Here is a 25,000-nt window from a genome sequence, read left to right on the forward strand (position 1 = left end):
CTTGTTCCCGCCTCGCCTCGTCAGAACATCCTGGTTCCTCAAGCTCACACTCTGTTTCTCAAACCATTCAGGATGCTCAGATCTGAAAACCATCCGGCCAATCAGCGTTGGTTCTGAGGAGTTTGAAATACAAGCAGCTACGCCGGGCGGGTTTATGACAGCGAGGAGCGGCTGCGCGTGATAGACGGTGATAGACAGATGGTTCATCCAATCACCCGCCAAGTAGTTGTGAAAGTGCCTGCCCTTTTCCAAACAGTTTCCAATGGAGAGTTCCCACACGGTTGGTCTCCACCCACTTTAAGCGCGGAAAACTGAATGAAAGTCCTCGTTGAGCAAAGCCTTTAGAGACTGACTCATAAGTCTGGCTATAAGTGAGTGTGTGCGTGTGTGTATGTGTGTGCGTGCATGTGTATATTTGTGTGCGTGTGTGCACGCGTGCGTGTGTGTGTGTATTTGTGTGCGCACGCGTGTATATTTGTGTGTGTACGCGTGCGTGTGTGTATTTATGTGCGCGCGGGTGTATTTGTGTGTGCACGCGTGCGTGTGTGTATTTGTGTGTGCACACGTGCGTGTGTATTTGCGTGTGTGTGCGCGTGCGTGTGTGTATTTGTGTGTGCACGCGTGCGTGTGTGTGCGTGTGTATTTGCGTGTGTATTTGCGTGTGTATTTGCGTGTGTGTGCGGGTGCGTGCGTATTTGCGTGTGTGCGTATTTGCGTGTGTGTGCGTGCGTATTTGCGTGTGTATTTGCGTGTGTGTATTTGCGTGTGTGCGTATTTGCGTGTGTGCGCGTGCGTGTGTGTGTGTATTTGCGTGCAGGTGCGTGTGTGTGTATTTGCGTGTGTGTGCGCGTGCATGTGTGTGTATTTGTGTGTGTGTATTTGCGTGTGTGTATTTGCGTGCAGGTGCGTGTGTGTGTATTTGCGTGTGTGTGTATTTGCGTGTGTGTGTGTGTATTTGTGTGTGTACCTGCTGCTGAGCCAGCTGGACCTGGTACAGCTGCTGCATGTACTGCTGGTAGTGCTGCTCCTGCAGCTGGCGGATGAGGCCCAGCTGCTGCTCCGCGCTGTCGGGGTACTGCTGGGCCGCGTACTGCTGGAACTGCACGGCCGTCTGGGCGTTGAGCGCCGCCATGATCTGCTGCCTGGGGGGGCGGAGGGGGGGGGGGGGCGGGGCACGGCAGCGCCACACCCGTCAATCAACACATCCATCCTCCACAGACATTACAGATGTGGATCAAGTGAGTTACGAGACCAAGATGACAAGGATGCTAGCGTGTAGAAATGAATATAGTTCTCTCTCTCCCCTCTCTCACACACACTCACTCTCACACACACTCACACTCACACTCACACACACACACACACACACACACACACTCTCTCTCACTCACTTCTGCTGCTCCACCCGTAGTCTCTCCTCCTCAGCCTGCCTCCTCTCCTCCTCCTCTCTCTTCAGTCTCTCCTCCTCCTCTCTCCTCCTCCTCTCCTCCTCGCGTCGCTGCCGCTCCCTCTCCTCCTCCTCCTGGCGCCGGCGCTCCTCCTCCTCCCGCCTGGGCGGCGCAGCGGCCCGGAGAGACAGGGGAGACAGGGGAGACAGGGGAGACAGGAGAGACAGGAGAGACAGGAGAGACAGGAGAGACAGGGGAGACAGGGGAGACAGGGGGGATAGGAGAGACAGGAGGGACAGGGAGACAGGGGAGAGACAGGGGAGAGACAGGGGAGAGACAGGGGAGACAGGGGAGAGACAGGGGAGAGACAGGGGAGAGACAGGGGAGACAGGGGAGAGACAGGAGAGACAGGGGAGAGACAGGGGAGAGACAGGGGAGACAGGGGGAGACAGGGGAGAGACAGGGGAGAGACAGGGGGAGACCGGGGGAGACCGGGGGAGACAGGGGAGACAGGGGGAGACAGGGGAGAGACAGGGGAGAGACAGGGGAGAGACAGGGGGAGACCGGGGGAGACCGGGGGAGACAGGGGGAGACAGGGGGAGACAGGGGAGACAGGGGAGACAGGGGAGAGACAGGGGAGAGACAGGGGAGAGACAGGGGAGACAGGGGAGAGACAGGGGAGACAGGGGAGAGACAGGGGAGACAGGGGAGAGACAGGGGAGACAGGGGAGACAGGGGAGAGACAGGGGAGAGACAGGGGAGACAGGGGGAGACAGGGGAGAGACAGGGGAGACAGGGGAGAGACAGGGGAGACAGGGGAGACAGGGGAGAGACAGGGGAGAGACAGGGGAGAGACAGGAGAGACAGGGGAGACAGGGGAGACAGGGAGAGACAGGGTGGACAGGGGGGACAGGGGAGAGACAGGGGAGAGACAGGGGAGACAGGAGAGACAGGGGAGACAGGGGAGACAGGAGAGAGACAGGAGAGACAGGGGAGAGACAGGGGAGACAGGAGAGACAGGAGAGACAGGGGAGACAGGGGAGACAGGGGAGACAGGGGAGAGACAGGAGAGACAGGGGAGAGACAGGGGAGACAGGGGAGAGACAGGGGAGAGACAGGGGAGACAGGGGGGAGACAGGGGAGACAGGGGGGAGACAGGGGAGAGACAGGGGAGACAGGGGAGAGATAGGAGAGACAGGAGAGACAGGGAGAGACAGGGGAGAGACAGGGGAGACAGGGGAGAGACAGGGGAGACAGGGGGGAGACAGGGGAGAGACAGGGGAGAGACAGGGGAGAGATAGGAGAGACAGGAGAGACAGGGAGAGACAGGGTGGACAGGGGGGACAGGGGAGAGACAGGGGAGAGACAGGGGAGACAGGGGAGAGACAGGGGAGACAGGGGGGAGACAGGGGAGAGACAGGGGAGAGACAGGGGAGAGATAGGAGAGACAGGAGAGACAGGGAGAGACAGGGTGGACAGGGGGGACAGGGGAGAGACAGGGGAGAGACAGGGGAGACAGGAGAGACAGGGGAGAGACAGGAGAGACAGGAGAGGCGTGAGACGACACACACACAGCGAGAGGCCATCTTCCCTCCCTGTGAGTCAGAGTGGTGTGGGCGATACTGCTGTGGGTTCAGCTTGGGTGGGAGGGGCACTGGGCTGCTAGGATACGCATCACCATACACTGTGATACGACACTCTACATCACTTACTGAAAATGGTCAAATCCATCTGAAAATACACCCCCCCCCCCCCCCCGCTCCCTGGAGGTGATGCTGAGGGTGCAGGGAAATACCAGACATTTTAAATCCATTTAGAACATGAATAATGCATCTATGACTGAATTCTATCCTTCATTTTCTAGATCTATACCCTGTCTTGTTCTGTATATTTTCCTTATGCAGTGTTGTTGTTTTTTGCTATATCAATACTGTACCGCACAAAATCAATACAGTATCACGGAAGAATTATAGCGACGTATTGCTGCATGGACTTTGTATTGCTGTGTGTTTTATTGCTGTGTGTGTTTGGCTGCGCAGCCCTGGGTGGAGCATGTTTGGCTGTGCAGCCCTGGGTGGAGCATGTTTGGCTGTGCAGCCCTGGGTGGAGCATGTTTGGCTGTGCAGCCCTGGGTGGAGCATGTTTGGCTGTGCAGCCCTGGGCGGAGCATGTTTGGCTGTGCAGCCCTGGGCGGAGCATGTTTGGCTGTGCAGCCCTGGGCGGAGCATGTTTGGCTGTGCAGCCCTGGGTGGAGCGTGTTTGGCTGTGCAGCCCTGGGTGGAGCATGTTTGGCTGCGCAGCCCTGGGTGGAGCATGTTTGGCTGTGCAGCCCTGGGTGGAGCATGTTTGGCTGTGCAGCCCTGGGCGGAGCATGTTTGGCTGTGCAGCCCTGGGTGGAGCATGTTTGGCTGTGCAGCCCTGGGCGGAGCATGTTTGGCTGTGCAGCCCTGGGTGGAGCATGTTTGGCTGTGCAGCCCTGGGCGGAGCATGTTTGGCTGTGCAGCCCTGGGTGGAGCATGTTTGGCTGTGCAGCCCTGGGCGGAGCATGTTTGGCGGTGCAGCCCTGGGCGGAGCACGTGAGACGAGGGACGCGACGCGGACGGCTCCTCTCCTACCGCTTCCTCTCCTGCTCCTCCTTCTCGATCTTGTGTGAGATGACGAAGGGGGCGAACAGCGTGCAGCACTTGTTCAGCAGCTTGACGAACTCCACCATGGCGTCCTCCTTCTCCATGCTGCCCAGAGAGGCCCACTCTTTCCTGGGGAGGGGGGAGAGAGACGGGGGGGGGGGGGGGGGGGTTGAGAAGATGAGTTAAGACGGGAGAGGGAGAGGGAGTGAGAGAAAGAGCAATAGGAGTGAGAGAGAGAGAGAGGGGGGGGGAGAGAGGGAGAGAGAGGGAGATAGAGAGAGAGGGGGGGGGGGGAGGAGAGAGAGAGAGAGAGAGAGAGAGAGAGAGAGAGAGAGAGAGAGAGAGAGGGGGGGGGAGGAGAGAGGGAGAGAGAGAGGGAGATAGAGAGAGAGAGAGAGGGAGAGAGATAGAGTTTACAATTGGCAATGACCAAACACAGCTGTGGAAGGTTTCCTTGTGCTCTGTGAACTCTGCTGTACCACTGTCAGCTAGAACAGGGTCCAAGTCCAGGGCTGTCACAGATAAGTGACTATCTGTGTGTGTGTGTGGGGGGGGGGTGCTGAGTTGTGAAGAAAATATTGATGAAATGGCGAGGAAAGGAAAAGCTCTGGTCCACCACTTCCTGTTTACAGGAATACAGGAGAGGGCCAGAGTGTCTGCTAGATCAAACACCTCTCTCTGTCTCTGACTCACACACACACACTCTCTCTCTCTCACGCGCACACACACACACACACACACACACACTCTCTCTGTCACACACACACACACACACACACACACTCTCTCTTACACTCTCTCTCATGCACACACACACACACTCTCTCTCTCTCTGTCTCTGACTCACACACACACACTCTCTCTCTCACGCACACCCCCACACACTCTGTCACACACACACACACACACACACACTTGCACACTGACTCTGACACTCTCTCACACAGGAATACAGGAGAAGTGCAGGGCCAGAGTGTCTGCTAGATCAAACATCTCTCTGACTCACACACACACACACTCTCACACACACACTCTCACACACACACACAGAAGGCTCACCTGCGGTCGTTGCCCAGGACGTCGAAGAAGCCCACCTCCGGGGAGGCGTCGGGGTTGTAGGGGCCCAGCAGCACCTGCTTGTGCAGCGCCACCAGGCGCAGCTTCTCCTCGTAGGTGGGGTGGAAGGCCTTGCCATCTTTGTCTGGGGGACAACCACAGGACAAGGCTCTAGACTCAACCACAGGACAAGGCTCGAGACTCAACACACACACCTGATGTAGGCCCCCGCGCTCCCAACTGTGCTGGGAATAAACGGCACCCAACAACTGGGCAGAGTTTTAGACACTATTGTCCCTGTAGCCATGACAACACCCTTTACTGGAACCTGAAAACGCAACTTTCAGACGATTTTCTAAGATTGTATTGTTGATCGTGTCTGCCAACCAATCACTGGCAGTGGACTTCTGGGAATACTGGGGAATATCGGCACTTTAGCAATATAAGTAGTAAGCAGCACATCTTAGCTTCCTGAGTTGAGGCTAGATCGAATAACAATTGAGTAAGACATGCGTTTGGTGATTGACCTTAGGAGACGAGACTGCAACGCAACGATGGGACTTAGCAGCTCATAGACGACGCCCACCAGCTCATAGACGACGCCCACCTTTAAGCCTGCCTGCACCGAGTCACCTGGAATCCCTCCCACAATAAACCAGCCGTAAAAACAATGGACACTGTTGTACAATTGTCCAGTACACCAACACACACACACACACACACACACACACACACACACACACACACACACACACCAAGGATGTTTACCTTGTGAACACACCTTTCTCTAGAATCGCTCCTCATCTGTAACTATACTACTCCCACTGGTCTTTAACTCCACAGAAGACCCTTGGTTTGCAGCTCACACCATCAAGAGAAACGCTTCCTGGTCACCTTGTGGAGACAGCTAAGGTGTGTACCCCTTTCACCTATCCCCAGGCTGCTGTGGGTTCAGCTTTCACCTATCCCCAGTCCTGTCAAATCTAAAACGGGGAGTGAATAAGGACAAAGTTCACACAGCGCTCCACGAACACCTGGCTATTTACAAACAAACCCCGCTCTGTGCTCAGAGCAGGATGAAATGTGGATGCAAATGTATCATGAGTCATAAGCATACTAGGTGTAAATCGGAGTCCTTTCATTGGCTCAGACACTTTTCCAGGTTAACCAATTAGCTGTGAGATGGGCTGCACGCGCAGGTTTGGAATCATCACAGGCGAAACGGAGGCACTTGCACTTCTGCTTTGTTCGGCAGCCAAGGGCACTATACTACAAACTGAGGGGCAGTAAACCCACTATACTACAACCTGAGAGGCAGTAAACCCACTATACTACAACCTGAGAGGCAGTAAACCCACTATACTACAAACTGAGGGGCAGTAAACCCACTATACTACACACAGAGAGGCAGTAAACCCACAATTAGACCGTAAAACACAGGCCTAAGTCACTAAACACAAATGCCTGTAGAGCAAGGATTGACCTGGGAAAACCACACTACACACAGCTGACAAGGTGGCTGGTAAACCTGGAATGTGCTTCTGGCTACATGTGATCTGGGCTGGGGGGTCACAAGGCCCCCTAGTGATCTGGGCTGGGGGGTCACCAGGCCCCCTAGTGATCTGGGCTGGGGGGTCACCAGGCCCCCTAGTGATCTGGGCTGGGGGGTCACCAGGCCCCCTAGTGATCTGGGCTGGGGGGTCACCAGGCCCCCTAGTGATCTGGGCTGGGGGGTCACAAGGCCGCCTCTGAGGGCTGAGGTTCATGCATGCCAGTGAAGGGAAGGCGTGTGTCCGCCAGCATAAACACATGACCAGATCCCCCATTCAGTCCACGGTTACGTGGATGAAGGTGTTTCCTCCATCGTTAACCTCTCTTACTCTTAACTCTTTAGTTAAGCTCTCTTACTCTTAACTCTTTAGTTAGTAAACTCGTTAACCTCTCTTACTCTTAACTAGTTAGTAAACTTAGTGTGTATTGGACCAGCAGGGCCCAGGGTCGCACAGCTAACATGACCCCATCCACAAGGAACCAATGTGAAACTACGAAGTCCATGTTTGGTGGATTTTCCAACTGTAATATCTACCTAACATCTACCTAATATCGACCTCTCGGATCTGACAGCGAGTTAAGACATCGCGACTAAGCTATCGTTACTCATCAGCCTAGCTAGTTCTAGTTCTAGTTCTAGTTCTAGTGCTAGCTAGCTAACCCTCAGTGTGAAATCCGAGCCTGTGCTAGCTAGCCTACCCAGCTAAGCTAGCCAGCTAGCCCGCTAACAAGCACTGCTACCTTCGATCTAAACACGGTTCCAGTTCCACCTTGAGCCCCTCAAAGGAGAATAGCTGCCCGGTGGATAGATAGATAGATAGGTAGATAGGTAGGTAGGTAGTTTGATACCTTTGAAGAATTTCAGAGCGAGTCCGTAAAGCTCCAGCAGAGGAAAGCCCCATTTCCTCTCTATGGTGGACCTGGCAGATTCGCCCTCCTGCTCCTCCTGCTCCTCCTGCTGCTCCTCCTGCTCCGGGGGGACCGGCTGGGGGTCCGGCTGCTCCCCCTCGGGGTCCGGGCTGAGGGTGAGGCCGTCCATGGAGACTTCCAGCCGGCCGGAGCTGCCGCTGCCGAGGTCGCCGCGCTGAGCCTCCGTCGCCATCATGACAGAATGAGCTGAGCAGCCACGTACCTACTTCCGCTCTGGGCGGGAGGAACTTCCGGGAGAGCAACAAGCACGAGACGTAAATCCGTGTATGGTTCGTTCTTTGGTTTTTCTGTTTCAAAACGAAATTGGAAAAACCAAAAAACGAGTGAATTTTCGTTTTTCCGTTTTGGTTTTAAAACAAAAAAAGAGAAAAACAAAACCGAGATGATTTGGTTTTGTTTTTCAAAACGGAAAAAGGAAAAATCAGAAAAACTAACGCTGTGTGGTTTGTTTTGGTTTGCGTTCGGTGTGCTCGGCGCATATACCGGCTGCTGCCGAGTGGGCGTCATCTGCCTGTCATCCATGGACTGACTATGAAACGTGCCTAACCCCCGAGTCGCTCTGGCTCCTTCCGACCGTAACACATCTAGAAATCACCAGGGGGGTGGTTATTCTACCTACGGCTCTGGGAACAAAGGGTGCTGTTCCTAAATAAACTAGGTTGATGCAAACTTTTGGCTTCTTCGATCAGTCCATTTTGAGGCAGCATTCCAGGGTGCTGAACCGATCGACACATGCGTAGCCTACAGCATTCATAATTGGCTACATTGTTGATGGAAAATACTCTTTTACATTCTAAGTGCCTTATATATATTTCATATATTTTCATTTATGAATCACCAGTGACAGGCCTACTTGTGTTCCCCACAAAAGTGCCATTGCGCACGCAGCAGAATGTCTGACTCTGAAAACATCAACTGACGCAAATAATGTCCAATAAATAATGTCCTTAAATAATTAAGCTGTCGGACGGCGGTACACCTGGACCAAGGTAGACCTTGTAGTGCATATTTTTCGGTGTTGTCCCCACTGGACCCGCCCGCGAGATGGAACAGGTTTGACCATGATTATTCTGCAACCATCCCTTATTTGAATGGACATACAGTATAAGATACAGTAGTTCATCCCCATCAAATGTGTGCAACTACCCCCGGATCATTATATACAGCAACACGTAAGATGCAGATTCATGGTGTGTAGCCTACCCCCCCCCCCCCCCCCAATGTATAGATGTTCTAATGTTTGTTGACATAAGTCGTGCTGTGTTTGTATGTTGTTGATAAAATAAAATAATAATCGAATAATAAAAACAGTGCACTTGTATTATACGCCCATGATTCCAATGAAATTTAGGTTTTAAAATAATTTGACCAAAAACCAGAGTTCAGATAAAATTACATTTGCAGACATGACCTGTAATCTGTCCAGTCCAGCATTTCTGTGAGCAAAATGACACGTCAATCAGTCACGGTCACGCGCACACAGACGAGAGAGACAACAGATGTGAATCCCAATGGGGTGTGATTGCGATGGGGTTTGATTTGAGATGCATTCATGCATGCATTTCATCCCTGCAGAAGCTGCGTCAGGCTTATGGCGCGTTCCTGGCAACCCGTAACTCGTGTTTTTCCGACCTCCTACACGTGAAAATGCTCTGGAATGGCAGTCAAACCCGTAACTTCCCACCCGTGAACTCGTACAGATCCATGTACTCCCAGTTGCCGGGTGGGAAGTTACGGGTTTGACTGCCATTCCAGAGCATTTTCACGTGTAGGAGGTCGGAAAAACACGAGTTACGGGTTGCCTGGAACCATTACAATATGGATCACGTTTAGACCGACACAAATAGGCAGCAAGATGGTGGTTGGCTGCATATCCTTTCAGTCCGGGCCGTTTCCCATCTGTCTGAGGGCAGGTAGTGGCCACTCTGGAGGTGTGAAAGGTCCAGTCTACAAAGGCCGGCTATAGCTCCCCAGATCCTCATGGGTGTAGGACGCTACGAGTTATCAAAAGACACACTGCCACTGTCTGTTTGATGTTTGAACATGTGAACCACACAGTCAGTGAGTTAATCACCAATTGCACTCTATAGCATTTAATCTCATTACATATTTTAAATGGTGGACCTAGCATTGTGTTTGTAGTTTCAAGACCAGACGGTGAACGGATGAATCACTCAATCCACATGCATGGACAAACACATACATTTGTTAACCAATATTGCCATCTGTGATAAAATACAAAATCATCCTATTCTTACATATACCATATAAGCCCACCAACGGGATTTACTAGCATAGAATGTTCAAAATAAGTGTTTTCTCTGAAATATCTAGGAATCTATCTATTGTGATGACAATCTGATGCGGGTTAATTCATTCCGTGATAATTGCGGACTAGACACTGTTTTGTCACATGCAACTCTGTGAAATAATTCCCTCCTTGTGATCATTCCTCATTTACATTCATAAGAAGTCCTCACAACAAAGCCACAGGCCATCGTACAAGATCTGGAGCTTCAACATCCCAGTGTTCGCATAAGACTGCAATACAGGCACACCGACATGTTAGAGCACTAGGGGAAGCCTATGTGTGACTGGGAATTATTAGGCTACACTATCAAATCAATTTTACTGTATGTTCGCGGCCTGAAATTCACACATAATTCTCAAGTAATTGAACTTTATTTGAAATAAGATGTCCAAATAGCTATAGCTTGCAGTGAAGGAGAATGAGCCAACAAGTGTGTACTCGATAGCATACCAGTGACCTTTTGAATTGACCCCCCGTGGCTCAAAGTGGAGGAAGCCCATTCACTTCCAATGCAAAGTGCTGATCATCTTTGAACTGGGTTTGTGTATTGAGGTAGGCTTTGTGGGGTCTGAGAATGGAACGACTCATAATTTCATTTCATCCCTTTAACGTAAAAGATCGGAACATGTTGCAGTCAACTTTGTCATGGTTATTTGCCCTTTGCTTCCTGCGCTACAATATATGTTTTGCCCTGTCCTGTCTAATCCTCACACCTTGTCTATTCCTACACATTCCTAGTAGCCTATGTGTAAAAACCTACCTGACAAAATACAATCTGTTTCTGTAAATGTTAAATACGTTGTTAGAGCGTGTTAACTAAAGAAAAGCCAGAACATTCAAACAACTTGTTTTTTATTGTATTTATATGATAATATAATTAAAAATAATAATAATCGGTAGGATTTGAAGATAAACTACAGCAGCTCTAATGTAGCTCATGTTCTGTGATCGTTCATGGGAAGTGGCAGCCTCTCCCTGGTGATCCGTTATTGCCTCAGGAGGAGCCATCTGCTTTCTAAAGCGGATAAATGTTTTCTCATGAGATGTGTATTGAACGTGCAGGTCCCATTAAAGTCCTTTCAAGCGACCTGAGCTCACTCCACCCCACGGGGTGTCAAAGATTCACACTTTTGACCTCGCCACCAGACGCGTCTGAAGTCAGTGAGCGCGGCTGTTCCAGTGCCAGCCGTTTCTAATGGCCCGCACGTTCACACGTCCCTTTGATCACAAGATGATGGCGGATATAAAACCGGCAACAACGCAGCTGAGGTCAATCGCAATCTGGGAATAAAGAGAACAGCAGCTATGTCTTCGGTCCATGGAAAACTGAGGGTCGGAGACCTGAATCAATTCCAGATGTATCACGAGGGACGCATGGAGAGGAGCAGCATAACGCATTCAGGTTGGTAAGTGCGTAATTACGCACGGCACTGAAACCAGTTCTCCCGTTTCTATGAACTTTTTTTTGGGGACAAAATCTCACAATAGTATTGTAACATGCAACTCTGTGGTTGTTGTTAACAGATTACGGTGCCGAGGACAGGAAAATGTTCTTCAACTCTACAAACTCCACTGGACAGAGAACGGACAGTGTGGCTTTGCTGACCCATCGGAGAAAGAGAACCAACTTCACCCAGCAGCAGGTCGAGGTGCTGGAGAAGGTTTATTCGGACACCAAATACCCCGACATCTATCTCCGCGAGAGACTGGAAGCCCTTACCGGCCTACCGGAGTCCAGGATTCAGGTAAAAACGGAACTTTATTTTAGTAGTTCGTTCACTGAGCTTTTTACAGCAATCCCAAAACGCTAACGAGTAAATGAATGATTACATTTCTAACCATTTATCCATCCTCTTCGCTCTCAGGTGTGGTTCCAGAACCGACGCGCAAAGTCCCGTCGCCAAGTTGGGTCGTCTGTGAAGATGAGCGGTTCCGTTCCCAGCGCCCCCGGGGCCCCGTTCTCCCAGCTTCAGAACCGGAGGCCCCAGGAGATGCAGAACAGGATGCCCCAGGACATGCAGAGAATGAACAACTTCGCACTCGTGGACAGCTTCAGACACCAACTCCACCACGGGACCGACGAGGCACACAAGACGCCCCTACCAACGAGAACCGGCGGCTACGAACACTCCTCAGTCCATTCCGTGTTCGACGCGTCCATGGAGGGGAGTAGGAGTGTCGAGACACGGGAAGAGCTCAGCGTAGCAGTTCCGTGCAATAGCGTTCATTCTTATCACAAGGAAAACGGACATTATCTCAAGAGTCTTAATAACACCAACAGCAGCAACGTGGGTCCAAAACATGTTCTAGTCGAATATGACAACTTCCCACCAAATAAGACCATTGGGCCCGAGATGAAGGTGGTTATACCCCCTATTCCACCTCAGAACAACTTCGTCCGGTCGTCCCCGAAGCGAGCAGCCCTCCAGATCCAGATCAGACCAGATCCTCAGCCCAACATGGAGCTCCAGATCCAGATCAGACCAGATCCTCAGCCCAACATGGAGCACAACGACTTCGGCCGCTTCTCTCCAGTCCACGCGAGCGGAGCGCACGACTTTTCGGATTCGGATTCGGACTGGGAACATGGCGCCATGGCCGCTTTCGGAGGCTTTATGTGAAGTTTATATTTTTAAGTGGTGCTTCTATACGTGACATGCGTGCGTGTCCGTCCGTGTGTGTCGTTCATAGCATGAAGATTTTGACCAATTAGAAGTAGCTTGCCAATACCGTTTCACACCAGCAGAGGGCAGTAGAGATTGCGCATAAACCTGCACCGCTTACTTCTCCACCTGGGTGTGATTTTTGTACATATGTTTTGTGAATTTGGGTTTAAAGTTTACAACTTAACTGTACTGTTGAGAGTTTACTAAAAGGGAACTTATTTATTATAAATCTTAATAAGCATTTCATTGTCTTTCCAAACATGCCAAATAAAATATACATATGTATCCATGCTGTTTTGGGTTTCAAGTTAGTTGGTCAGGGCTTAATGGGTGGTTCTTATGTGATAGAATATAAGAATATAAGGGTTCAAAGGTACATCACAGCTTCTTGCTTTACTATGTTTAATATAAAAAAAACAGCAACACATATTTACAAATGCCACAAGGCATTCCCATATACAGCTTTACAAAACTAATGGTGAAATGGAGATTTTTCTCCAAATGAACATTTGTCACCACAGTTCTATCATTCTTAAATTTAGGTTACACCAGTGATGTAGGTCCCAAGTGAGGCTGTAGCAACAGCAATGCCCAATTAGAAATGACAAATCTATTCAACTCATTGAGTGACGTCAAAAAAACAAAGACAATTCTCCTTTACAAAAATACCAAAAATCTCTTCTCAGTGCACACAAAAAATTACAAAAGCCATTTCTGAATACATTGCAGAAATGTGGACAATAAATCCTAGTAATCATAAAGGTATTGTACAAATATCTACAATAAACTATCTTACAAAACATTCTTTAGCCTCCCCTGTGCTTCTACCATCAGTGGAGTAAAGGAACAGAAAAACAAACATGGACTCACAAAGGGAAGCTCTATAAATGTAAATATAACCACCTTTCATCTCTCAAAAATAAATAAATATGGATCATAGAAACGGCTTGAAGTACTGTTTGGCACGTGAAACCATAGGTTATTATCCAAGCAGAATTTCAACTGTGAATTCTTGCAGTGACCCTAGGCCACTTGACTAAGAGACCAGGGCTGAGTTTCCCAGAGGCATCGTAGCGCTACGTTCATCGTAAGCTATGGCGTTCATCATGGCGCTACGATGCCTCTGGGAAACTCAGCCCAGGTCTTTGAAGACATTTAAGTTTGTCATGAACAAAACATTTTTCCAAACTACAATAAAAACAAGTGTATTTCTGCAGGGTGTCAAAGAAATCAGACATTCAGACAACAAACATTGAAGGACCTAACATCCGATTCTGTCATTTGAGGTGGCCCGTGACGGGACCCCTGGGGGGCCGTGGCGTGGGCGTGACAGGGGCCCCCTGGGGGGCGTGGCGTGGGCGCGGTACGGGAGAAGGCTTCACACTGTGTTGGTGTTGTTAGCAGCAAAGGCGTGCAGGTTCCCCAGCTGACTCAGGCCGCTCTGGATGTGGGCCACATGGATCTCCACGCTGTTCTGGAAGCAACTGGAAAAACAGGAAGGCGGAAAATGAACGCGCGCGCCCAGACCTCAAGTCCTCATATCTCCCAGACCTCAAGTCCTCATATCTCCTAGACCTCAAGTCCTCATATCTCCCAGACCTCAAGTCCTCATATCTCCTAGACCTCAAGTCCTCATATCTCCCAGACCTCAAGTCCTCATATCTCCTAGACCTCAAGTCCTCATATCTCCCAGACCTCAAGTCCTCATATCTCCTAGACCTCAAGTCCTCATATCTCCCAGACCTCAAGTCCTCATATCTCCTAGACCTCAAGTCCTCATATCTCCTAGACCTCAAGTCCTCATATCTCCCAGACCTCAAGTCCTCATATCTCCTAGACCTCAAGTCCTCATATCTCCTAGACCTCAAGTCCTCATATCTCCTAGACCTCAAGTCCTCATATCTCCCAGACCTCAAGTCCTCATATCTCCTAGACCTCAAGTCCTCATATCTCCTAGACCTCAAGTCCTCATATCTCCTAAACCTCAAGTCCTCATATCTCCTAGACCTCAAGTGCTCATATCTCCCAGACCTCAAGTCCTCATATCTCCTAAACCTCAAGTCCTCATATCTCCTAGACCTCAAGTGCTCATATCTCCCAGACCTCAAGTCCTCATATCTCCCAGACCTCAAGTCCTCATATCTCCTAGACCTCAAGTCCTCATATCTCCCAGACCTCAAGTCCTCATATCTCCTAGACCTCAAGTCCTCATATCTCCCAGACCTCAAGTCCTCATATCTCGCTGCTCAGAGAATTGTCTAAATGGTCTCGAACTCGAAATTGATGGATACATTATTTTCAGACGTGTCAAATAGTAAAAAGAGAGAGGAGTAGCTATATATGTAAAATATTCTATCAGTGCATTATATTCTCTGAAAGTTACTGTCCTTAAGAGATTTGAGATGGTTGTAACAGGTGTGAGGATGTACAGGTGGGGGGTGTGTGTGTGTGTACAGGTGTGTGTGTGTGGGGGGGGGGGGGGGGGGGGGGGGGGGGGGTACAGGTGTGGTCACTCACCTGAGGTTGGAGGAGTCTATCGAGCTCTTGATGTCGTTTAGAGAATCAGTCAGGGATTTGAACTCAAATGAGTTCAGGTCACCTCCCTCGGCCAAACACTAGACCACAAGAACACACTGCCAGTTAGACAAGCACCAACATTGTGTTCGTGTTGTCCTATTTCTCAGAAGGTAGAGTCGGAGTGAGTGAACTCTTTAAACAGTCATGTGGCTTTCAACAGCCACATTAAGTCAATTACAAAGTCAGCCTACTATCACCTGAAGAATATATCAAGGATCAAAGGATTTATGTCCCAGAAGGATTTGGAAAAACTTGTCCATGCGTTTATCTTCAGTAGACTCGACTACTGTAACGGCATGTATACAGGTCTCTCTAAAAAATCGATCAGACAGCTGCAGCTGATTCAGAACGCTGCTGCTCGAGTCCTCACTAAGACTAAGAAAGTGGAGCATATCACACCAGTACTAAGGTCTTTACACTGGCTTCCTGTCTGTCAAAGAATTGACTTTAAAATACTGCTGTTGGTTTATAAAGCACTGAATGGTCTAGGGCCAAAATATATTTCTGATCTGCTCATATGCTATGAACCATCCAGACCTCTCAGGTCATCTGGCACAGGTCTGCTTTCTGTCCCCAGAGTTAAAACAAAACATGGAGAAGCAGCATTCAGTTTTTATGCTCCACATATCTGGAACAAACTTCCAGAAAACTGCAGGTCTGCTACAACTCTTGGTTCTTTTAAAACAAGCCTGAAGACTTTTCTTTTTGCCACTGCTTTCTAAGAGGAGCTATGTTTATCAGTATACTGCACTGTAACTTTTATTCCTGTATTCTATTTGTCCTGCTTTTTGTTTAAATGTCTATAATGACTTGCTTTTTGTTTTAATGCTTTTAATTTGTCCTGCCTTTTGTTTTAAAGGTCTTTAATGTCTTGCTTTTTGTTTTAATGCTTTTAATGTCTCATGTAAAGCACCTTGAATTGCCCTGTGGCTGAAATGTGCTATATAAATAAACTTGCCTTGCCTTGCCTAGGCCTGGAACAAAGTCTGTGATGCCTCAGTAGTTGCATATGAGGCATGGAAATGTTTTATTTGTGAATTATTTTTTCTTTCTCATGCATAAACTGTATTTTTGTACTATTATTGATTAGTGGGATCCGTCACATACATTGTAGCTCATCTCATATCATGTGTATATGGAGCCAATGTGGGACATTTAGTCTATGTACTGTATTACATCATTCTCTTATTCACCTGATGTGGAATGTTAGATAAAGGTCATGGGTCAATGTAGCTAACTCACCTGACGAAGACCAAGTTGCGTTTGCAACTCTCTCACAGTAAAACACGGTGAAGCAGCTATTGTGCCGACTGTATGACCTAGTGACTTCGTGTGTCCTTCACCAGCGCCTAAATGGACGTGAGAAACCTGAACAAGCAACGCCGAACACGCACCTTGATCTGCAGGAGGAGGGCGGTGAGGCCGGAGATGAGGTGCGTGAGCCGGGGGTTGGACACACACTGCTGGTCGTCCCGTAGGGAGTTGGCCTGCTGCACCATCTCCTGGGCCTCCTCCTCACAGCGCCGCCGCAGCTCCGTGGGCCGGTCAGCTGGGGCCATGCCCTGGTCCGGGGCCAGCTGGAACACACACAGGACCGGACCGGTCAGCACCCCGGCTAGCTCAGACAGGACCGGACCGGTCAGCACCCCGCCTCCCGGCTAGCTCAGACAGGACCGGTCAGCACCCCGCCTCCCGGCTAGCTCAGACAGGACCGGTCCGGTCAGCACCCCGCCTCCCAGCGCCCGGCAAGCTCAGACAGGACCGGGCAGCACCCCGCCTCCCAGCGCTACCCACCCCGGCTAGCTCACTCTCCACCTCAGGCTGGCCTTTTTGGGCCCCATGCTGAGCTGTGTATGGTCCCAGTATCAGGCACACAGCCCCGTATTAAAGGTTAAAAGGTTAGTCCCACTGATTGTCACACACCTGAGTGTGTGAAATTTGTTCTCCACATTTGACCCATCATCCCCAGGGGGAGCAGCAGCGGTGCCGCGCTCGGGAATCATTTGGTGATCTAACCCCCCAATCACAACCCTTGATGCTGAGTGCCAAGCAGGTAATGGGTCCCATTTTTATAGTCTTTGGTACGACCCGGCCGGGGATCGAACCCACAACCTCCCAGTGTCTGGGCGGACACTCTACCACTAGGCCACAGAGCTGGTATCAGGCACAGAATTATTTGTAATTCATTTACGAAAATATGTTGATTTGTTTTGTTTCACTACAAAGTACTACGTGGTGTTTACCAACGACAAAACCTTCATTAAATACATTTTGGTTCCATGTTGTAACAAAATGTGTAAAGGGAGTGAATACTTCATAGGCACTGTACAAGTCAAATAAACCACTATTATTACCATTATCAGATCCATGAGAGCTGAGACAAATTACATCCCTGAAGGCTAAAATAGCTCCTAATAATGTACAAAAAAACTATTGTGATCAGGTCACAACAGAAAAAGGGAGACTCAGAGCACTGAGGAGGGCGTGGTCCCTCTGAGGAGGGCGTGGTCCCTCTGAGGAGGGCGTGGTCCCTGTGAGGAGGGCGTGGTCCCTGTGAGGAGGGCGTGTTCCCTCTGAGGAGGGCGTGGTCCCTCTGAGGAGGGCGTGGTCCCTCTGAGGAGGGCGTGTTCTCTCTGAGGAGGGCGTGGTCCCTCTGAGGAGGGCGTGGTCACTGAGGAGGGCGTGTTCCCTCTGAGGAGGGCGTGGTCCCTGTGAGGAGGGCGTGTTCCCTCTGAGGAGGGCGTGTTCCCTCTGAGGAGGGCGTGGTCCCTGTGAGGAGGGCGTGGTCCCTGTGAGGAGGGCGTGGTCCCTGTGAGGAGGGCGTGTTCCCTCTGAGGAGGGCGTGGTCCCTCTGAGGAGGGCGTGGTCCCTCTGAGGAGGGCGTGTTCTCTCTGAGGAGGGCGTGGTCCCTCTGAGGAGGGCGTGGTCACTGAGGAGGGCGTGTTCCCTCTGAGGAGGGCGTGGTCCCTGTGAGGAGGGCGTGTTCCCTCTGAGGAGGGCGTGTTCCCTCTGAGGAGGGCGTGGTCCCTGTGAGGAGGGCGTGGTCCCTGTGAGGAGGGCGTGGTCCCTGTGAGGAGGGCGTGGTCCCTCTGAGGAGGGCGTGGTCCCTGTGAGGAGGGCGTGGTCACTCTGAGGAGGGCGTGGTCCCTGTGAGGAGGGCGTGGTCCCTGTGAGGAGGGCGTGGTCACTCTGAGGAGGGCGTGGTCCCTGTGAGGAGGGCGTGGTCACTCTGAGGAGGGCGTGGTCCCTGTGAGGAGGGCGTGGTCCCTGTGAGGAGGGCGTGGTCCCTCTGAGGAGGGCGTGGTCACTCTGAGGAGGGCGTGGTCACTCTGAGGAGGGCGTGGTCCCTGTGAGGAGGGCGTGGTCCCTCTGAGGTGGGCGTGGTCCCTCTGAGGAGGGCGTGGTCACTCTGAGGAGGGCGTGTTCCCTGTGAGGAGGGCGTGTTCCCTCTGAGGAGGGCGTGGTCCCGCTGAGGAGGGCGTGGTCACGCTGAGGAGGGCGTGGTCCCTGTGAGGAGGGCGTGAGGAGGGCGTGGTCCCTGTGAGGAGGGCGTGAGGAGGGCGTGTTCCCTCTGAGGAGGGCGTGGTCACTCTAAAGAGGGCATGGTCACTCTAAAGAGGGCGTGGTCACTCACCTCGCAGCAGAACTGCTGGACCTGGTGCAGAACCTTGTTCAGGTCCTTGTTGAGCTGCTCCAGCTCCAGTACCGTGGTGGCGTAGCGCTTCTGGAAGTCCAGGCTGATGGGCATCGAGTACGACTTCTGCACACGTCACACGCACACACGCACACACGCACGCACACACGCACACAGTCAACCGCATGATGCCAAGGACAGGACATCGAGGACATTATGCACGTTGTTTATTGTGCGCAAATGTAACCAGGGGTGAAAATGAACTTTTTGTTTCACGGTGAGTCACCTGCCAAGGGGACTGGAGATTAAAAAAATCTACCGGCCAAGTATTCTTTTTTCCAGATAGCCTTCCGAAATCTAGTCGCCAATTGGAAATTTGACCTGCATTTGGCCGGCGGCAGGTGTTCATTTTCAGCCCTGAATGGAACTATATTCTAGACCAGGGGTTCCCAACCTTTCTACCCCAGAGCCCCCCACTTACACCTGATGGAATCTGCGCCCCCCCCTCCCCAAATCTCTGTGAACGTCCAGTCAGTGTGTGTGTATGTGCGCAAATTACACCAGCTGTAAGTTAGGGTTCAATGAAGTGCTTCACCACTGTAGCAGTAATATTAACTTTGACACGATTCATAGTCTCTGATTAATTTGTTGAATTTATATGGTATTGTTGTGCCGTAAATACAAGGCTTTTTTGACCCTTCATCAGATATGATCAGATGATGTATTTTGTTAAAATTGCTGTGTGACATGTCAATAACATGATAGTATTATTAAGGCCTCAAATTGTCCGAGGCCTGGTCCCCCCCCTGTGATTGTAGGTGCCCCCCTAAGGGGCCCCGGACCCCAGGTTGGGAAACCCTGCTCTAGACATTGTGATACTATGAACTGAGTAAAAATAATTTATAAAATGCCAGAAATACAAATAGAAAAAATATCAACATTTGACAGCAGGATCTGCTAAGAGTCAGTGTACCATTTTCTCAGCCTCCGTGTTCATGTCCTTCAAATGTTTGATGTGCTCCTTCTTGATCATGAGGATTTTGGATAGCCTTGTCTGAGAGAGAGAGAGAGAGAGAGAGAGAGAGAGAGAGAGAGAGGGAGAGGGAGAGGGAGAGGAGAGGAGGAGAGGAGAGAGAGAGAGGAGAGTGTGACTGGGTAAAACATTAACTTTATTTAGTGGGAGAGAGGACAGAACCACTTTGCAAATAAGGCAAGGTGCGTTTCTCTTCACAAAACAGGAATAAAACAGGAACAATCAGACGTGTTTGAAAGGAGCAATTGTAAAACAAAATGGCCACGAGCTCAGAGATGTCACAGAGGACCAGGAAGGCCCAATCCCAACAAACCCTCAAGCCCTGAACCCTCACAGACTTACTAACGGAGGCCCAATCCCAACAAACCCTCAAGCCCTGAACCCTCACAGACTTACTAACGGAGGCCCAATCCCAACAAACCCTCAAGCCCTGAACCCTCACAGACTTACTAACGGAGGCCCAATCCCAACAAACCCTCAAGCCCTGAACCCTCACAGACTTACTAACGGAGGCCCAATCCCAACAAACCCTCAAGCCCTGAACCCTCACAGACTTATCAACCTCACCTGGTTAAGTGGTTGAGTGTGAAAGGCTGCAAGGACTCAAAATGGTATAAAAAGGAATGGGACAGAACATTGTCAGTACCTATTTCACCGAACATATAACACGCTGTAAGTGTGAAGGGATGGCTGTTGTATGTTCGGTGAAATAAGTACTGTTTACAAGTTACTGTTGTTTCGAAATGCAGAGGTGAAAGGACCTATGGTGTTTACAGGACGACTTCAGAGCTTGGAAGCATAAACCATGTAATTCCTGAACTTGAAATCCACGTATATCATACTTTAGAGTTTTTCTGAGTGTGCCCATAGCTAGCAACGAGCCAGGGTGCGTGCGCCGACACAGAACTCTGTACTGCACAAAACAGAAATATTTTAACCTGTACTAGTTAGATACATGCCAGGGAAGCCAGGAATAGGGCTAAACATGAAATTCAGTGTCCTTATCCTTTAACGTTTACATTTTTTGCTAGGTTTTTCTTGTAGACCTACATGTAAATTATTTTTGGGCTGGGTCAAATCCACTTTACATTATCACAAACCTCTGTGTTACCCTCAAAACATTTCTGTTCAACTTGCTGAAATCATTTCATTTTGTGGTCATAAGATAACTACATTACTGCCTGCGATTCTTGGTTGTAAAGAATCCAAAAGTACATACTCAAGACGGACAACTCTTCTACACAAATACCTCAACTCTTTCATATTCATGGTGGAAATATCAATTCAAAGAACACTGCACCTAGATGGATGATTTAATGTAATGCAGCTTTAAACTAAGGAATCAGATGCTTTATGCAAACTTACGGAAAGGGGGCATAAAGGGCTCAAAGTGTCTGCCTGAGAGCCCCTGTGCACTTGACAATGGGACGGCCTTAAGCCCTCACGCACTTGGTGGGAATGCGCCTCAAAGTCTGTGAGTCCATGAGTGTGGACATGGGGGCGGGGCTGCGTGGACATGGGGGCGGGGCTGGGTGGACGTGGGGGCGGGGCTGGGTGGACATGGGGGAGGGGCTGGGTGGACATGGAGGCGGGGCTGCATGGATGTGGGGCTGCGTGGACGTGGGGGCGGGGCTGGGGACTCACCACTTGGACAAGGAACTTGACGGGGAAGCCTCCTAGCGTGTCTCCGTCCGCCCCGGGGAGCTTGTTCTTCCAGGGAGACTGATGGCTGATGAGGGGGTCGTTGTCCTGTCGGGAGAACGGGGGGAGAACGGGGGGAGAACGGGGGGAGGGGTCACACATGGTCACTCTAACACTCTCCAAATAAGAACTCAACAACAGACTAGAAAAGCTATGGAGAAAAACAATGTTTTAGGGTTGCAAATGGTAGGCACGTCCCTGAATCGATCATTGGTAATGTTAACGATCAATCAATTGATTAATTCTAATTAAAATACCAAAAGTTTTTTCCTAATCAACGCTTTATCACGGACGTCCTGGGTTATTTGTTCTGCCTGCTGTGCGTCACAGCTCCTCCTCTCAAACACGGAGCCGATGGAGGGTTTGCTGCAGGAGAGACGAGGAGGAGAGCCAGCCTATCCAAGTGAACGTTCTTCAAGTGATGGAGCATTGCTGCTGCTGTTGTGTTGTACGTTTTCACGGCATCACACTATTTGCAAGTGGCTTCTCGTTCTTTCTTTTTGAAGTGGTTCAACACAATGCTTTGGTTTTGGCCCACTTCATTTTTCAGAATATGCCGCTGTTGATTTCTCTGCATTTCTCCTGAGACGGCTGCTTCGCTACCACGTTGTTTGATAGTAAAGAGTACATTTCACATGCTTGAACAAATCCTTAACGATCAATGAATCGATTTTCGATTAATTGTTTGCATCCCTACAATGGTTAATCGCCATTCTTAAATTAATGAGAGCGGGGGTCGCTCACTCCAATGCAATCATATTGTATGAGACAAGGTTTCAGCAGCTTGCTGGGCGTCTGACCTGCCCAGGGTCGCCCTGATGAGGGCAGCTTGCTGGGCGTCTGACCTGCCCTGGGTCACCCTGATGAGGGCAGCTTGCTGGGCGTCTGACCTGCCCTGGGTCGCCCTGATGAGGGCAGCTTGCTGGGCGTCTGACCTGCCCTGGGTCACCCTGATGAGGGCAGCTTGCTGTCAAGCAGGTGGATAATATAAATGATTGCAGCAGCGCATTGGAGTCCCTCTCTCTCAGTCTTAGATGATGATGCCCTCAGGTCACCACCTCACCAAACAGGGCGTGTTTTCTTTTCTTGATTAATAACTGCCATTCTTGACAAATGACAGCTGTTGGTAAACATTAACACTTGAGCGACTACTACTGGACAATAAAAAACATGAGTGGTTACCCACAAATCAGACACTAAACCCACTTGTTCCGTTAGAACCACAGTGACCAGCATGCACCACTGCTGTTTTGACACTCCAAATTTCCCCCCGGGGATCGATAAAGCATTTCAATTCAAACTCTGTGGCTGTATTCTACCATGAGGACAGGAGTGGTGGAGGCGGGGTAGGGCCCTCTGGGCGGAGTCAGGAAGTTCTGGAAGCGCGAGGGACGCTGTTTCTGAGCGAACGCGGAGATCGGCATCGTCTCGTTGGGCTCGTTGCTCTGTCAAAACAAAGACACACAATTCAGCTGAGGCACATCGTCATCAGGGTTCCCACTCCAAGTCAAACGTCAAATTCCCTTTCAGTGACTAAAAAGATGAATTTCCATGACCTGTAATCAACGGAAAACATTGACGAGCGGGAAGGAGATATATATATATATATAGCGTATTTTGCACTGTTCACTGGTACATTGTTGTGTTGCTGTTGGCTCCACAATGTTAAATCCTATGTATATCAAGTACAAACGGTAACAGAAGGATTCTGATTCTGAAATGGGCACTGAAATATCAAGTAACCATAACAACCAATCAGGAAATAAGGGAAACGCTTGAAATAACTGAAAAAAAAAAAATACTGCATGGAAAATATGACATTTAATAGATGGCAATGAAAATGTAAACATGCTACAAAAAAATCCCCGATATTCCGACAAGGCCCAAAAAAAAAAAGATCGAATCCCGACTTTCCAGGTCTGGATTAGACTTTAGAATTCTGATATTCTAGAAATCCCCTGCCCAGCGGAAACCCTGAGTCATACGTTCATCCATATTGTATGTAGAGATTTAACAGTATGAAAGTTTCATATCATGATTATAGTGACCAAGATTATCACGGTTATCAATATTATCGCGATATTATAAAATGTGCTGAACATTTTCAAACTACTGATACACAATGAAATCAGTTCCCCAAGTTATAAAAAATAAATAAAATTAGCAGCACTATGCACTTTTTGTTTGCATAACTTGGTTGATGCAGGACAGTATTTACAGTGAGTTTTTCAAAGCGCGAAAATTAAACGCGGTTTGAATGATAATTTTATCACGATAAATTGAATCAAATTTTATTGCAGTTTATCATTATACCTGTTATCGTTACATCCCTAATTGTATGTGAATTCTCTTATGCCTGGCAACCGATGTGTTAGGGGTGAGATGACGGAGGGTGAGATGACGGAGGGTGAGATGACGGAGGGTGAGATGGAGGGTGAGAGGACGGAGGGTGAGAGGACGGAGGGCGAGATGACGGAGGGTGAGATGACGGAGGGTGAGATGGAGGGTGAGAGGACGGAGGGTGAGAGGACGGAGGGTGAGAGGACGGAGGGTGAGATGACGGAGGGTGAGATGGAGGGTGAGAGGACGGAGGGTGAGAGGACGGAGGGCGAGATGACGGAGGGTGAGATGACGGAGGGTGAGATGGAGGGTGAGAGGACGGAGGGTGAGAGGACGGAGGGTGAGAGGACGGAGGGCGAGATGACGGAGGGTGAGATGACGGAGGGTGAGATGACGGAGGGTGAGATGACGGAGGGCGAGATGACGGAGGGCGAGATGACGGAGGGCGAGATGACGGAGGGCGAGATGACGGAGGGTGAGATGACGGAGGGTGAGATGACGGAGGGTGAGATGACGGAGGGTGAGATGACGGAGGGTGAGATGAGGGAGGGTGAGATGACGGAGGGTGAGATGACGGAGGGTGAGATGACGGAGGGTGAGATGACGGAGGGTGAGATGACGGAGGGTGAGATGATGGAGGGTGAGATGACGGAGGGTGAGATGACGGGGGTTTTGATCAGGCGTACCAGAACTTCGTAGTCTGGCACCGTGTGCGTGCCCAGCCCGTTCCGGTCGAAGGTCACGCGGTAGGTGGCGGCGCTGGTGTCCACGGCGTCTATCTGTCCGGTGAACAGGCCGTCGTGGACGCCCCTCAGACGGGCTGCAACACACAAACACAAACACGCATTATTGTGTGACAGCGTCCATGATTCCACTAGGGACATAGCAGGGTTGATTCCACTAGGGACATAGCAGGGTTGATTCCACTAGGGACATAGCAGGGTTGATTCCACTAGGGACATAGCAGGGTTGATTCCACTAGGGACATAGCAGGGTTGATTCCACTAGGGACATAGCAGGGTTGATTCCACTAGGGACATAGCAGGGTTGATTCCACTAGGGACATAGCAGGGTTGATTCCACTAGGGACATAGCAGGGTTGATTCCACTAGGGACATAGCAGGGTTGCTCGGACGACAGCATGCAGAAACTGCAGGTGTCTGGGGTTGCTATGACTACAGTTGAA

The 25,000-nt window shown here is 50.2% G+C and overlaps 3 protein-coding genes across 4 annotated transcripts in view; 1 reads left to right on the forward strand and 2 right to left on the reverse strand.

Annotated features, from left to right (window-relative positions):
* The window catches only part of acbd3 (acyl-Coenzyme A binding domain containing 3), a gene marked incomplete at its 3' end in the record, with an annotated part of 15,650 nt that extends 7,894 nt beyond the window's left edge, over positions 1-7,756 (reverse strand). The window contains exons 1-5 of the mRNA XM_084453336.1: positions 7,472-7,756; positions 5,075-5,216; positions 4,004-4,144; positions 1,392-1,550; positions 968-1,142 (exon numbers count right to left, since the gene is read on the reverse strand). Coding sequence (XP_084309462.1) covers positions 968-1,142; positions 1,392-1,550; positions 4,004-4,144; positions 5,075-5,216; positions 7,472-7,727 — 873 coding nt within the window. The 5' untranslated portion in view covers positions 7,728-7,756. The remainder of the gene's footprint in view (positions 1-967; positions 1,143-1,391; positions 1,551-4,003; positions 4,145-5,074; positions 5,217-7,471) is intronic.
* Positions 7,757-11,168: 3,412 nt separating this feature from the next.
* On the forward strand, positions 11,169-12,484 carry mixl1 (Mix paired-like homeobox; the record flags this gene model as incomplete). Its single annotated transcript, XM_084453555.1, has 3 exons — positions 11,169-11,265; positions 11,388-11,608; positions 11,729-12,484. 3 exons carry the CDS (start codon positions 11,169-11,171, stop codon positions 12,482-12,484), a joined length of 1,074 nt encoding a protein of 357 aa, XP_084309681.1.
* Positions 12,485-13,728: 1,244 nt separating this feature from the next.
* Positions 13,729-25,000, reverse strand: part of lin9 (lin-9 DREAM MuvB core complex component) — an 18,468-nt gene continuing 7,196 nt past the window's right edge. For both annotated transcript variants that reach the window (XM_084454196.1, XM_084454195.1), the window contains exons 8-15: positions 24,501-24,634; positions 22,794-22,919; positions 21,418-21,522; positions 19,714-19,794; positions 18,741-18,866; positions 16,501-16,683; positions 15,047-15,144; positions 13,729-14,013 (exon numbers count right to left, since the gene is read on the reverse strand). In XM_084454196.1, coding sequence (XP_084310322.1) covers positions 13,908-14,013; positions 15,047-15,144; positions 16,501-16,683; positions 18,741-18,866; positions 19,714-19,794; positions 21,418-21,522; positions 22,794-22,919; positions 24,501-24,634 — 959 coding nt within the window. In that variant the 3' untranslated portion in view covers positions 13,729-13,907. The remainder of the gene's footprint in view (positions 14,014-15,046; positions 15,145-16,500; positions 16,684-18,740; positions 18,867-19,713; positions 19,795-21,417; positions 21,523-22,793; positions 22,920-24,500; positions 24,635-25,000) is intronic.

The sequence above is a fragment of the Borostomias antarcticus genome (genome assembly GCF_949987555.1).
Source record: "Borostomias antarcticus genome assembly, chromosome: 19".
In the NCBI taxonomy this organism is placed as follows: Eukaryota; Metazoa; Chordata; class Actinopteri; order Stomiiformes; family Stomiidae; genus Borostomias; species Borostomias antarcticus.